Source organism: Brassica napus, chromosome C9 (assembly GCF_020379485.1).
Source record: "Brassica napus cultivar Da-Ae chromosome C9, Da-Ae, whole genome shotgun sequence".
In the NCBI taxonomy this organism is placed as follows: Eukaryota; Viridiplantae; Streptophyta; class Magnoliopsida; order Brassicales; family Brassicaceae; genus Brassica; species Brassica napus.
In genome coordinates, this window is record NC_063452.1 from 42,825,619 (window position 1) to 42,841,208 (window position 15,590).

A 15,590-nucleotide genomic window follows, 5' to 3' on the forward strand; every position below is an offset into this window, starting at 1 on the left:
AAGCAGCCCAGTAAAGTCGTTAATGCGTTGCCATTTGGAGCGAGATTAAAATTATGATGAGTCTTTTTGCGTCTTAAATTTCCGTAAGGTTCATCCTCTGCTTTTGATGCGTGAGTTGGCTTTTGATACAACAGCTTTGAGTTGAGCAGTTGTGCATTGGCCGATTCTATTTGTATTAAAGCTTATCAAACGACTACGAGAACCATAAGGCATTAAACTTATCAAACGACTACGAGAACCATAAGCATGAACTGAATTGAGTATATAATCTTATATCATTAAGGTAATTTGCCAACAAATCAAGAAAACAGGTTTGCAAGTTTTCTGAATTAAGAAAAAACTACTATACATACAATTTTGAAAAGAAATATTTAACTTAAAATTGACTAGATGATATAAAAAATAATATTTAACTTAAAATTGACTAGAAGATATAAAAATAATATTTAACTTAAAAATTGTAGGGCTTTAACCAGAACGGAGCCCTTCCAGAAATTCTCGAGAGCCCAAGACAAGCTTAGGCTCAGGAGGGGGTTTGGAAATAGTTTTCAACCAGCAATAGACGCGCCTCGGTTAGTACCTAATAAGCTGCGTCATTGCCCCAAGCGCAAAGATGGGTTTCTTCAGTTGAAAGTCTCGTATTTTATAGGCAAACAAAATCTATGACCTTCTATACTGCCTCCGATGTGGGACGCGTTAACTTAACCAAAACCATTTATGGGTTGTTTTAACTTAAACTGGTCCTGATTATAAAAAGCCCATTAATCACTTTTAAGGTTTTCGCTTGACTAGAAGTTTGTGACGAGAGAGACAATGTTCAAACTCCCTTGTTCCCTGATCCTCTCTTTTATCCCCCCCATCTATTCACTCCGAGGAACGAACCCCATGTAAACGAAGTAAAACTAATAGAAATATTATACAATTTATAGAGTCATCACATAACCTTAAAGATGCTATTTAGTCAATAAGCATATGTATTAATAATGAAAATTGGACACCGGCAATGCCAGTAGAAATATCTAAAAGAACATCAAACAAGTAATAAAAAGAAAATAAGAGCATCAGGGAAGACATCCCCGCCAGCTTGGAAAATCGTCCAATAGGAAGGTTGCTTTTTGCGAAGTCATACATATATGGGCTTGCACGATTTTTTGTTTTCCGTAGGTTATGGACTCTTCTTTCTGGGCCGCAATGCAAACCAAAAGAAAGCCCGTCTCACCTACCTCTTTCTTCCTGATTCGCCTTTCTAGGGTTCATCGTCACTTTGAGGATCCGATTCCTTCTACCAGCAATGGTGGTTCTGAAATGGCGTGAAACTCGACGCTTCGTCACTAATCTTCGCGTCGGAGTCTGTTCATGTCGTTCCCGTTTCGATTCTTCACCTACCAACGGTTTCAAGTCGCATTGATTCAACGTAATTAACCAAAACTTAACTCTTCATGGCCACTACAACCAAGATCTCGCATTCAAAGACTCTTATATAGCTTCGAGGCGGTGACTCTCACCTATAAAAAGGTATGGCTTGGCTTCATCTTCGAGCATCATCCTCACAAATCCTAAAATTGAGAGAAATATTATATTCTGTATAATGGCTACCTCATTTGTCTTGCTCTCTGATTTGGAGGCTGGAAGTTGTTCTTCTTACACGGTGGAGGTTCGGCTGCTCATATTCTTGAAAGCAAGAATGTGATCATGTTTGATTTTTTCGTGGTTGAATCTAAACGTGATCATGTTTGACTTAGTAATTCACTATGAGACTTACCAGAAATCTCTTGCGGAGCACCAAAACCCAAACACGTTGAAGAGGCTGAATGAGGCTGATAGAGCCAAGAAGATTTGTCGTATCAATAGTATATCGATCCCACTATTGGTGAGGCGGAGCGTCAAAACGGTAATCTGGTTTTGTAGTTCTATCTTGGTAATGCGAGTTATACTAACATCATTTTGTGTTTGTAATACAGATAATAAGTTATTCAAGGAGCAGGAGTATCATAATGCTGTGAGACATCACACTGAAGCGATACAAAGAAATCCAAAAGAACCAACAGTAAGTCCAATTCTAATCATCTTATGTGCTTAACTGTTGTGTATAAAGGCTTCACTGATACGTCTTCATTTCGGTTTAGGGCGAACCAGTGAGCTAAGATTATTTTATTTTCTTCTTCTTCCAGACTAGGCCTAGGGGAATGCAAGACCCAGGAATCAAGAACATTCTCACAGATATGTAATGAGCCAGGTAATGAGACAAACTTTGATCTCTAGATATGTTCTCGATTTACAAATCAATGTTTGGTTATTTGTTGCAGCAATCCATCTTGATGTTAATGATATCTCACCAAAATCCAAAGTCTTTTAACAGATTCTGTATGATTTCAGGAGAATTCACCAGCAGCACAACATGCACACCCCGATGATCATGATCAAATCCAAAAGCATATAAAGATAAACCCAGATTTTTTACTTTTTGTAGCTCTCAAACCAAAATCAAGTTCCACCCATTGTTTCAGGATAATCTGATGTAACATTTTCTTATATCAATTGTGTCTTTATAAGACAGATACTTGAATTACTTACATAACTGCATAGGTAAAACAAACTCACAAAAATTCTTCAGTACGTAGGGTTAGTTCTGAACAAGAAAAACAAAATGTTAAGCAGCAACTTCTTCATCCCTGGATGAAAGTTCAGAGGATGATGCAAGCTCTTGGTGTTTTGTTGAATGTTCAGTTTAGGACTTACGTGGGATGAAGATGAGGCTCAGAAGGATGAGATACCTACACGACTATCCGACGGCCAACACCAGTAATATAATTCAACAATTATTGAAAGAACAAGAACAAGAGAAAACTAAAAACATGAAAAAAATCATCAATACCCAAGCCGGATAGTTTTTTTTTTCCACAAAGAAGCCGGATAGTTCTTGACGCCTGACATCTCAATATCACTCAAAAGGATGACCAAATTGATTGAATAACGAACAAACAAAAATTGATTACAAAAGAAAGTATATCTCTAATATAGTCTTATACACAACAAAAACATATACACAATAAAAACATACAAATAAACACAACATGTATCTAATTATTCGATGCTATTAGTCTCCAACCACCATCACTACCATCAAATCTACATTATAATGAGTCAGTTTCATCACTCCTGATGCGACACGTCAGCAGGTAAGTGGGCTCCACTTTTTAAAAGTGTGAAAAAATGTCAAGTCTGTGGCTCGAACACGGGTTATTGTGATATAAACACCAACATTTATACCACTAAACTAAATGATACTTTTTATATTGATTACCGAAACTAATATATATTTATGAAGGATTTCTTATAGTGGATCTCACACATAACTGTAATATTTTAATACTCACGTGTAACTTTGATCATCGAAACCTATTTAGTAAAATCCGCATTCTGGCCCAATAAAACTTATAAGTGGGCTAAATCTCTTTTGTATGTATATAGGATTTTTATAGTACTCTGTCTCCACCGATAAACCGAAGCGTTACCCTTTTAGCTTATCAACAAAAATTCTGAAACTTTTCATCTTCACCTCTCTATATCTCCAACCATCAGTTATGGTACCGTTTCACCTCTGAAACGATCCGTCTCAATTCCTCAAACAAACCTTGAGACTCATATCTCTTATTAAATTACTCCTAAATTGAACTGTCGCAGCTTTTAGCCAACCTTCGAAGATGTCAGCCTCCAGTGTTGTTGTTGCTTAATCGGTCGTTGTCCCCGCCACCTTTCTTCGCCTAAAACATAGTACCTAGGAAAAGGTAATGACAAATTGACTTTCTATCGAATCTACGTTATAATGAGCCAGTTTCATCACTCCTGATGCGACACGTCAGCAGGTAAGTGGGCTCCACTTTTAAAAAGTGTGAAAAAATGTCAAGTCTGTGGTTCGAACCCGTGTTACTATAATATAAACACCAACATTTATACCACTAAACTAAAGGATACTTTGTATATTGATTACCGAAACTAATATATATTTATGAAGGATTTCTTATAGTGGATCCCACACATAACTGTAATATTTTAATACTCACGTGTAACTTTGATCATCGAAAACCTATTTAGTAAAATCCGCATTCTGGCCCAATAAAACTTATAAGTGGGCTAAATCTCTTTTGTATGTATCTAGGATTTTTATATTACTCTGTCTCCACCGATAAACAGAAGCGTTACCCTTTTAGCTTATCAACAAAAATTCTGAAACTTTTCATCTTCACATCTCTATATCTCCAACCATCAGTTATGGTACCGTTTCACCTCTGAAACGATCCGTCTCAGTATATATAATTCTTCAAACAAACCTTGAGACCCATATCTCTTATTAAATTACTCCTAAATTGAACTGTCGCAGCTTTTAGCCAACCTTCGAAGATGTCAGCCTCCAGTGTTGTTGTTGCTTAATCGGTCGTTGTCCCCGCCACCTTTCTCCGCCTAGAACATAGTACCCAGGAAAAGGTATTGACAATTTGACTTTCTATGGAATACTATATACCATATTTTTTTAATCAATATTCAAGCTATCAGTTTTAATACTTTAAGCGTATGTTTCTCTGGGCGGAATTCCGAGATCCACGGTTCTATCCCAGTTCGTGTGAATCACTACCATCCATCGCTACGATAGGGGGTCGATCGTGAAAGTTGATTGATCGCTTTGAAGTTGTCCGATTAACTAATATGATGTAAACTCTGTTGTGTTGGGCTATAACGGAAAGTTATTTGGTTGCTAGGACTAACAGAGGCTGCAAGGCCGGGTACGTCTCAGGCGGAGCTGAAGGACGGTACAACAAGAGCGCCTATTGTCCGGTTTTTGTCGTGCCAACGTGCTATGGAACTTAAGCCTTCCTAGGAGAATCCAAATCACTTCGAAACGTCGGCTGTCATTTTCAACAGGTACCACCAAGATGTAAATTTTTTTTATGTTTGTGGTGTGGTTCGACTCAAGATTGAAACTTTTGCTGATGAAATATTGATTTTGTGGATGCATGTCAATTAGATTTAAGAGGCTACAAACTGTCCACTGTACATTGGCAAGGAAAAATGGCTATGTATGGTTCAGTTGTAACACCGATGTGGTGCAATGGGGATGGAAATGGTAACCAAAGGTGTGCATAATGCTATTGAGTTCCTCAGCGATGATTCCCCTGACATGGATGTGATCAGAATCTCTGGTGAGTTCCTTTTGTATGGTATTGGTTTGATTTTAAAACAATGTCTTTTAGCTTAGCGTCATCTTGAGACTTAAAAACTTGAAATTTATTGGTAAGATAACTTCTTCTCCGACATTAACAAACATGCTGCAGTGAACTGCATCGAGGGACATGGCAGTAATTAGAAGAGATATAGGGAACAAGGTGTTGAAAACGAGTGTGTCTGGCTTGGTGGAGCTCAATATACTCAAGAACCTCACCGTCTATGTTGTTGCAGGCTCTCTAAGTCGATTCAAATCTCATGCCAGCAACATAGTGTTTGATGTATTCATAGCTACTTGCCAAGATCCAGCCCAAAACATGGAGAGCTCTCAAATTGATGGAAGCAATCACCGTACCATCACTATCTCCACCATCACTGAAGATACCATCATAGAGAACCAAGGTTGTCTAATTTTACTTGTCATCACGTTCATGTATTTCAGGAGCACAGTGAGAACATTCTTCCAAGCAGTGAAAGTGACGTAGGATTGGCAGCATCATCGGGCCTGTCTGTTTTGGGAGACAAAGTCGATGAGGAATGTGCTGCAGCAAATCCTCCAGAGATTTCAGACGCTCAGAACAACCGCAAGTGCTGCCGTGAGTGATTGGAAACATCTATTATATTCCTATCAGTCCGTCAACGTCCTTTCTATGCATTTTTAAAAACTGCTATTATCTTTGTTTTCCATCATAAACTTTGGATATTTGTTCCCTTGCATGTTTTCTCTGTTCGGAGATTTTATTTCTATTTTGGATTATTAATGAAACGTCGACGGGTTCTAACTCATACAAGATTTGTCAGTGGTGTATTTTTTTTGGTTTACCTATTTCTGACATTTTTTTTTGTCCACCATAAACTATTTTTAACAAAGTCGAGTAAAACTCTAAAAATAAATAATTTTGCAACCGTATAATTTTATAAATTTTTCTAGAGTTATTAATTTTTTTAAAAAAAATAGTTTATTACAATTCTGTATTTTTGAAATTAATTTAGGTAAAATAAAAAAATAATTTAATTTATTGTTCGATAAAATTGTTTAATTTTTTGAATTCAAATTTTATATTTTGTTCCTTACACTATTTGTTTTATATACTAACAACTACCTAAGTAAATACTAAACAACTTCATAATTTTTATCTTTTGAACATGAAAGCGCTAATAAAGCTAATGGTCGATCAAATCATTACGAAAATAATGCATATGAATTCGCCGGTCATTCTTATATCAACTTAATCAAACTGTGTGACTTCTAAATGTTATGTTCATCACCATTATATACAACACGGAAAAACAAAAGTGGAAAAAAATAAACGACAAAATCCCGTACACAAAACTACACAACGATCGATAACTTATCCGGGTCTATACCCATAGTCTATATTATTAAAAGAGAAGTACCCATTAAAAATACCCCTTAGTTTTTAAATTTAATTATACTTCCATGCCACTGAGAATTAAATTGGATTCCCTATTTTAATGCTTGTCTTTTTCAGTTAGATTAATGTGTTTTCCTTAAATAAATTTGAGTTAAATGTAATTAAATAAACTTTAAAATCTATATCTAGATTAATGTGCTTTCTTTAAATAAATTTGAGTTAAATGTAATTAAATCATTAAAATCTATATTATTAAAAGAGAAGTATCCATTAAAAATACCCCTTAGTTTTTAAATTTAATTACACTTCCATGCCACTGAGAATTAAATTGAATTTCCTATTTTAATGTTTGTCCTTTTCAGTTAGATTAATGTGTTTTCCTTAAATAAATTTGAGTTAAATGTAATTAAATCAACTTTAAAATACACCTATTTTAACAAGCTATCAAAACAAATATTAACAAACTATTGAAACAACCTAAACTATGAAAAACAATTTAAAAGTTAGCTTCCACGCTTTTGGTCTTATAATACGTATATATTACCATATATAAACAATATTAATGCTTATTAATATAACTTACCAATAAAAAATTTTGCATATATATTAGACGTGATTCACTTATGTTCAAACTTTTTTTTATTATAAACTTTTTGGAATATTATCATCAATTTTTTTAATAAAAAAAGGAATAATCCAGCAATATCAGTTTCATATTTTGAATATAAAATTAACTTTATTCCCATGATTTTAGTTAAAATAGGCGAATCAATTTATATCCTTTCCAATTGGGTTTTTATAATAGTTGTAACTTTTGACCTAAACGCATGATATACTAATAATACATTTCAATCATACAATTAAATATGAAAGAAATGTCAATATAAAATTTGATCAAACATAGTATATATATATATATATATACATCCAATCTTTTTGTATATTTACATAACTGCTCCAACACACATTTAATAAATATAAATATATATATATATATATATATAACACGATACATTAACAAAATATATGATATACATAAATCGTTACATAAAACACCCGTGCGGTCAAGCTCTAGTGTATATTATAATGGGATAGTTTAGTCTCTCAGCAAATGGGACCCACAACCAATTTGTGTTCTTAATCGATCCTAGGCTTCCGTATGTTTTATGGCGTTGATGCTCGGTGGCCCATTAACAACGTACAGCCCAATTTAACTTCCGTCTTCGACGGAACTGTGATTGAAAAAGAAAATTCTACTGGTCCACTTATCTTCGTCTTCGATGAGATCTAGAGTTCCTCCATGAAAGCACCAGCCTCACAACACCAGACGTTTAATTTTCTAATGATCAAATTAAATACATCAACTGTTAATCTTCCTCTTTCTATACATCTCACACCTTTTACTCGGGCCATCAATAATGATTGGGTTTCGTAACCGCTCGAGGGTCTCTGCTATATATGTAGTTCATGTTATGCAACGATACCTTGCCTCTCATTTCAATTCAAAGCTTTTCTCATCCAGAGAAGATTTCATCAAGTCATCGAGAATGTCTTTCTCTGCTGTTTCTGTAGTTCAAGCCGTCCGCCATTCATAGTTAAGAAAAATAATGAATTTATGGGAATCACCCTCATCTTCCCTGATGAGAAGGTATCATACTCTTTGCTCTCTCACGAATCATACAGTACAAATCTGTTTCATGAATCCTTAAAATAATGGCTGATTTTACTGCTCTCTCTTCATATGCAGAACTCTTCAAGCTCTTGCAAACACATTCTTAGAACTCCCTTGTAAAGCATTCTTAAACATTTCCTTGCAGTATTACTACTCCACAACCAGTGTTTTATATTTGCTTTCATTCTAAACATAATGTTGCAGATGTTGATGGCCAAATTCAGTTCGTGAAAGGGGCTGACACGTTAGCGGTCAGCTGATCTATAAAAATATATTGCATTTCTCCATTTTAGCCTTATTTGAAATAGTTTTTGTATTCTCAAATACCAGTTTGGTGGTTGTGTACTTGTCCTTACGGGGACGACGCTGCAGCAACGCTTAGGGGTCTTCTAAACTCAGGGGATAAGACCCAGTATGTCATAGTGGTCACTGCTGCCAATCCAAAAATATTTGGAGGTTGGTCTTCTATTTTAAAACATTAACATAGTATTTTTGAGTTGTTGCATTACGTGAACTTTTGGTGTCTTATTGGTTCACTCTTTCGATTGTAGAATGAGTTTTTGAATTTGTTGCCTTTGGATTGTACATCTTTTGTACAAGGATTACCAAGGCGACCAAAAGCTCACTATCACCACTTACTCTTCAACCGGTTGGAATAAAGCTTTGCTCTTTATGTGATGATTAGTCTTTGTTATAAGCTTTCTTATTAGAAGTCATAAACTTTACTCTCGAGGTTTGTTTTCATGTGATGAAGTTGATGTTTTTCTTTTGTAGTCAATCACTACAAGTTGAACAAACAAGGGAGATTTGTTTGTGGGTGATGTAGCTACCCAAGTCAAGATCACAAGAACTTCACTGCTGATATCAAAGTTGCCTCTGATTCTTCTGTAAGCAATAATTCTTAAGACCATAATAACATAACTTGTCTTTAGATATTCAATATAACCTTTTCTTTTGACATGTTACTTTCTGCTTTTATTTCAGATCCTTACCGTTTTTACCTATGACGAGGCTACCCCTGGATTGAAGGCAATTGTTAGCGCCAAGGTGTCTGATCAGAAATCTGCCGAGGTAAATCAATAACTTTCATTTATAGTTTTGTTTGCGTGTTTTGTTCTCAGGTGGAGCTCCAGTATCTGCACCCACATGTTGGTATTTGCACCAGTGTTGGATTGACAGCCAACCCCGTTGTCAATTTCTCCGGTGTGATTGGGACCAGTGTATTGGCTCTTGGTACCGATGTGTATCAAGTGTCCTTTGACACTGAATCTGGAAACTTTAAACATTTCAATACTGGTGTGAGCTTCACTAAGGATGATCTGATTGCTGCTCTTACTCTGTAAGTGCCTCGCATCCACTAATTTATGCTAATTCAGTATCTCTACTTTCTATTTTTGGGGTTTGATCTTTTCTTGAAATGTTTTTTGCTTAAAGGAATGACAAAGGTGAGAACACAGTGGTTGGAGCTGAGGTAAACCACAACTTGAAGAGCCAAGTGATCTCCATAACCGTGGGTGCTCAGCACTCTTTGGACCCGTTGACCACAGTGAAGGCACGCGTGAACAATGCAGGTATAGCCAACCCGCTGATCCAACACGAGTGGCGTCCAAAGTCGTTCATCACCATCTTTGGGGAGGTTGACTCTAGGGGGATTGAGAAGAGTGCCAAGGTTGGGTTTACTATCGCTCTCAAGCCTTGAGAAGAATTCTAATCTTTTGGACTAATCTTTGTCTGGTTTTTTTCTTTAAAATTGTTCATTTGTTTTCTTTTTTCTACAAAATAAGAAAAAAAAATACTATGAAAGGATCGTCTTGAAGATGATCCAAGTCTCTTTCTTGATTATTTAAATACTTCAAATTATAAAAATAGATGTATTTTCTAATTTATAAACGCTTTAATCACGTAAGATTTCGTTATCATTGTCTTATGATAACATTGGAGAAATATGTGTTCCGAAAAAAAGGTTTGGAGAAATATTACCTCTTTCGTATATTACTTAAGATCCGCGCCTTGCGCGGGATCAACATTATATATATAAATTATTTTATGTATTAAATATTTTTACATATTATGAAATAATTAGTATATATTAAATAATTAAAGTTCAGTAACTATTAAATATATAATTAAATTGGTGCGAACATATAAATTAATTTTATTAACAAAAAATATTTTTTATATTTGATAGGATATGTAATTAAATTTAAATGATACTAACATAGATAATATATTTTAGTATATTTTTAATATTAATATCTATTAAATGATGATTTCTATTCATATAGTTTTTTCGATCATTTATATCTTTTATAGAAAAAAATCTAAATTACTGATAACAAAATTTTCATTGTGGGATTAATAGTTTTAGTAATTTATAATTTAAAAAAAAAAGTTGTCAATGATCGTTCAAAACTTTTATCAAAAAAATTGTTCAAAGTAAATTTTGAAACTAAAATATTGTATTTTATATGGTTTATAGTTTAATTTAAAACGATATATATATTAATCTTAATAATTAATTAAATTAGATTTTTTACTTATATAATTTTTGTAATCATTTGTATTTTGTCATACCAAAATTTTTAAACCATGGATCATAAAATTTGAATGTGAGACACTTAACAGTTTTAGTAATTTATAGCCGTTTGTAAAAATTCAAAATATAACATATACATAAAAATCTAAATTTTTATTATATGGTTATTGTGGTTGTTTAATTTATTTAATAGTTTAAAATTAAACAAATATGATAGAAGATACACTATTTTTTTATCAAATCTTTATTATTCTAAATCATTAATTGCCATATATACTTTAGCCACATTAGGCAATTCCGTAAATTTTATTTAAGGAAATAATAAAGTACATTAATGATGAATTTATTGTTAGTTTAATAAAAAGCTTATTATATAATTAGATGGACCAACATATTTCTCTAATGATTCTAAGAATCATTATAGTGATGACATGTGGCTACAAAAAGAAGTTGTAATGATTCTCAAATAATATATAAGGGATGTGTAGAAGATTATATATTTCAATAATAAAGTAAAAATGTTAAAGTCATTACAACAAAATATTTCAATAATACAGTAAAGTTCTAACTACGATCCACCCACTAGGCCTGGGACTTTTATCCGAGATCCGGATTCGATCCGAGATTCGATCCGGATCCAATCCGAAAAACCGGATATCCGGAGGGGACGAATCCGGATCCGGATAGTAAAATGTTGGATCCGTCAAAGCCGGATCCGGATACCTTAATTTTTTAGTCCGGATATCCGGATCCGTAAGTTTTATTAATAACTATTTCAAAAATAGTAATATCTATATATAAAAATTAATTTATTTAATATACTTTTATTTTTATAATAGTATATATAAATTTTATGTAAATTTTATAATATTATACATAGAAATAATTAAAAACATTATATCTATTTTTAAAAAAAATTATTTTTAATATTTTTTATATATTAATATTATTTTTTATTTATTTTAAGGATCCAAATCCGGATCCGGATATTACAATTTTTAGAAGGATATCCGACATCCGGATATCCGAGAACCCCGGATCCAGATAAGGATAGTAAAATTATGGATCCGCCGGATAAGGATCCGGATCCGGATACCTTAAAATTGCCTGGATATCCGATCCGTCTCAGGCCTACCACCCACTACAATTTTGTTTTTGGCGAAAATACTTTCTTCGCTATGTTTTTGGCCAGTTAAGTCCCAACAAACACTAAAACCTACCATATGGATGTTACTGCCAATTTAAAATTACAATTAAAAAATATAAAAAAGCAAAAATAAAACTAAAGTTGAGAATACAATCATTGTTTTTCTTTTAGAAAAACTTTCAACAATGTTAAATACTCTACATACATAACATATACACAACACCACATTTTACGCTACCGCCAATTTAAAATTACAATTAAAAAATAGAAAAAAACAAAAAAATATAAAGTTTGGATTACAATCATTTTTTTTAAGAAAAACCTCCAATAATGTTAAATACTCTATCTACATAACATATACACAACACCAACCGCTAAAAAAAAGCATAACAATTCATCACCACACATCGTACATATACTCAAATCATTTGTGAACCAGCAAAACGCTAACTATACAAATAAGCATCACATGTACACATAGCGGTAAAACAAAAACTACGTACACGACCCCGCGGGGGCTATGCTTGTAGTAGTCATATAATCATTAACCATTATTGCTATACAGAAATTAATAGCTTAATATACGTCTAACAGTATATAGATATATATATATATATATATATATATATATATATATATATATATAAGTTATTAGTTTTAAGTATAATCAAAATATTAATAAATAAAAATAAATTATTTATATGTTAATATATAATATATAAATTATATTTAATGAGGTCAGTGTTAAAAATTATTTTCTAAAAATTAATCAGTATCATTTTAGAAAATTAATCGGTAACATATATAAATTACAAAACTAATAATAAAATAAATAGTGAAAATTGTTATAAATATTGAAAATTAATGTTACATATTATTGAGATTAAATTAAACATTTTTAAAGTTACATTAAATTAGTTTAAAGGGTAATATAAGTATATGTTTTACAAGTATTGTGAACACAAAATGTAAGGTTATTGCAAATGTGGACTTTAAAAAAATACTAAAATAAAAAGCTCAACCATCAAACAAGTAATAAAAGGAAGATATAAGCCTTAGATAGAGTGTCCACGTAGGAGAAAATAATCAGCCAATGAGAAACTATATTTTTCTCATGTTACCTCCTCCATTTGTTCTTACAAAATGATCCTTTAACTTTTTATTTAAACAATTATAACCGAAAATATTTTTTTAGTGAAATATATTATTTATATAAATATAATTATATTTTTTATTAACATAATATTTTGTAAAGAAATATTTAGTGTAAATAATATCATAATTTTATAAAATACTAAAATAAATTGGGTTAGTTTTAAAGTTTCACAAATAAAAAGTATTATTTGTAAACTTAGAAAAGAATATATCAAGAATATTATTTTTCAGGAGAGAAAATAGAAAAATACATCAGAGAAAAATTCATCTCTATTATGAAATTCCTCTATTTTAGAGAAAAAATAGAGGAATACATTGGAGATGGTCTAAGGCATGGCCGATGTAAATTATCAACGTTGAGATTTCAGTTTTTCTGATTCTTACCATTCTAATGCTTCAATATAATTTGAATATTCTCTTTGCTTTATAATATAATAGTTTAAAAGTATTTTTTGTTTCACTATATAAATTATTTTTATATTTCAATGTAACTTTATACTTATTGGATATTGTGTGGCTAATTAAATTATGTAAATTATTGTGTAATTGATTAAATTTATATATTAAATGATAGTTTTCTAAAGTAATAACTTTTAAATATTACAGATTTTAATTAAAATTGGAGGATATAAGCCTCAGATAGAGTGTCAACGTAGGCGAAAATAATCGGCCAATGAGAAACTATATTTTTGCCATGTCACCTCCTCTATTTGTTTTTACAAAATGATCCTTTAACTTTTTACTTGAACAATTATAACCAAAAATATTTTTTTAGTGAAATATATTATTTATATAAATATAATTATTTTATTTTTTTACATAATAGTTTGTAAAGAAATATTTAGTGTAAATAATATCATAATTTTATAAAATATTAAAATAAAATGGGCTGGTTTTCAACTTTCACAAATAAAAAATATTATTTGTAAACTTAGAAAAGAATATATCAAGAATATTCATTTTAGGAGAGAAAATAGAAAAATACATCGAAGACAATTCATCTCTATTATGAAATTTCTCTATTTTAGAGAAAAAAATAGAGGAATACATTGGAGATGGTCTAAGGCATGACCGACGTAAATGATCGACATTGAGATTTCAGTTTTTTTGATTCTTACTATTCTAATGTTTCAATATAATTTGAATATTCCCTTTGTTTTATAATATAATGGTTTAAGAGTATTTTTTGTTTTACTATATAATTTTTTTTTATATTTCAATGTAACTTTATATTTATTGGATATTGTGTGGCCAATTAAATTATGTAAATTACGGTGTAATTGATTAAATTTATATATTAAATTACAGTTTTCTAAAATAATAGCTTTTAAATATTACAGATTTTAGTTAAAACTGATTACATTTTGAAATAGATAGAATAATCTATAAACTAACTCTATATAGATATGAGGACAAAATTGTAAAGTGTTCTCACCTTGAATTTCTCTCATTCTGTGCATTCCTAATTGGAAGGAGATAATCAACATCTAATATTATGTAACTCTCAGTAGGACAACATAGAAGAGTTTTCATGCCTTCTAATATTATAATATATCACTATATTAGTGGCTAAATCAGTTTTCTCTAGCACAAATACACACTCCATTCTTGGAGTTTAAACTTTTCTTTCTGATGATATTAGTAGTTTGATCCAAAAAAAGAAACGGTCGAACTGTACATTGTAATTGGAGAAAGAAAACAAACAAAAATCAACCGAAGACTTTTAAGATATATGAAACAAAAATTGGAAATAACAATTCTCTGCAATTAAAGAATAAGACAATAAAATTGTAAAAATACAAAATAAAACAAAAAATATAAACACAAAGAAAGATTTAGTAAAATAAAATCATAATATAATTTCATAATTGATAGAGCTCAGTTACACTAAAAAGTCTAAATTTACAACATACACAGTTTTATTTACATCTTTAAACCTATTATCTAATTAAAATGATTCTAAAAAAGTGTCAGCATAAAGAGTTAGAAAATATACGATAAAATATAATACATAACGTTAAAAATACATTATTACTGATCACTAAAAAATCATGTTAGTAGTAATAAAAATGAAATGACAACAGATTTATTAAAACCATAGAACGGCACGCAACAAGGTGTTATTAAATATACAAACTACAAATTAAATATGCTCAACGCAAATACACATAAAAATGAGACATCATATTTGGATATATTTAAATAAATAATTTTAAATATATTATATTCTTGATAATTTTAAAATTACTTAAAAAGAAACTAAATTATTAAAAAATTAATATACAAATAAAACTAAAACAATATTTTGTAACATCAAAATTATAAATGAATAAAAAATATATTATGTTAATAAAATATATTTTAGATTTTAAAGACTTCTAATTCATGTAATATTACAAAATTCAAAATTTGTTTATTACAATTAATATTTTACCATTATATATATTAAAATAATATTCTAGATCGATATTCAATTGTCAGTTT

At 31.0% G+C, this 15,590-nt stretch overlaps 1 protein-coding gene and 1 non-coding gene across 2 annotated transcripts; one reads left to right on the forward strand and one right to left on the reverse strand.

The window, feature by feature from the left end:
• Positions 1–464: 464 nt before the first annotated feature.
• On the reverse strand, positions 465–615 carry LOC125593721. The gene has a single exon (XR_007329619.1). It is a non-coding gene; the product is annotated as a U4 spliceosomal RNA (small nuclear RNA).
• An 8,708-nt stretch (positions 616–9,323) lies between these two features.
• Positions 9,324–10,169, forward strand: LOC111209985 (mitochondrial outer membrane protein porin 3-like; the record flags this gene model as incomplete). The annotated part of the gene is made up of 2 exons (XM_022710145.2): positions 9,324–9,607; positions 9,703–10,169. Coding segments are annotated over 2 exons (549 nt in total), but the record flags the coding sequence as incomplete, so codon positions are not given.
• Positions 10,170–15,590: the final 5,421 nt, after the last annotated feature.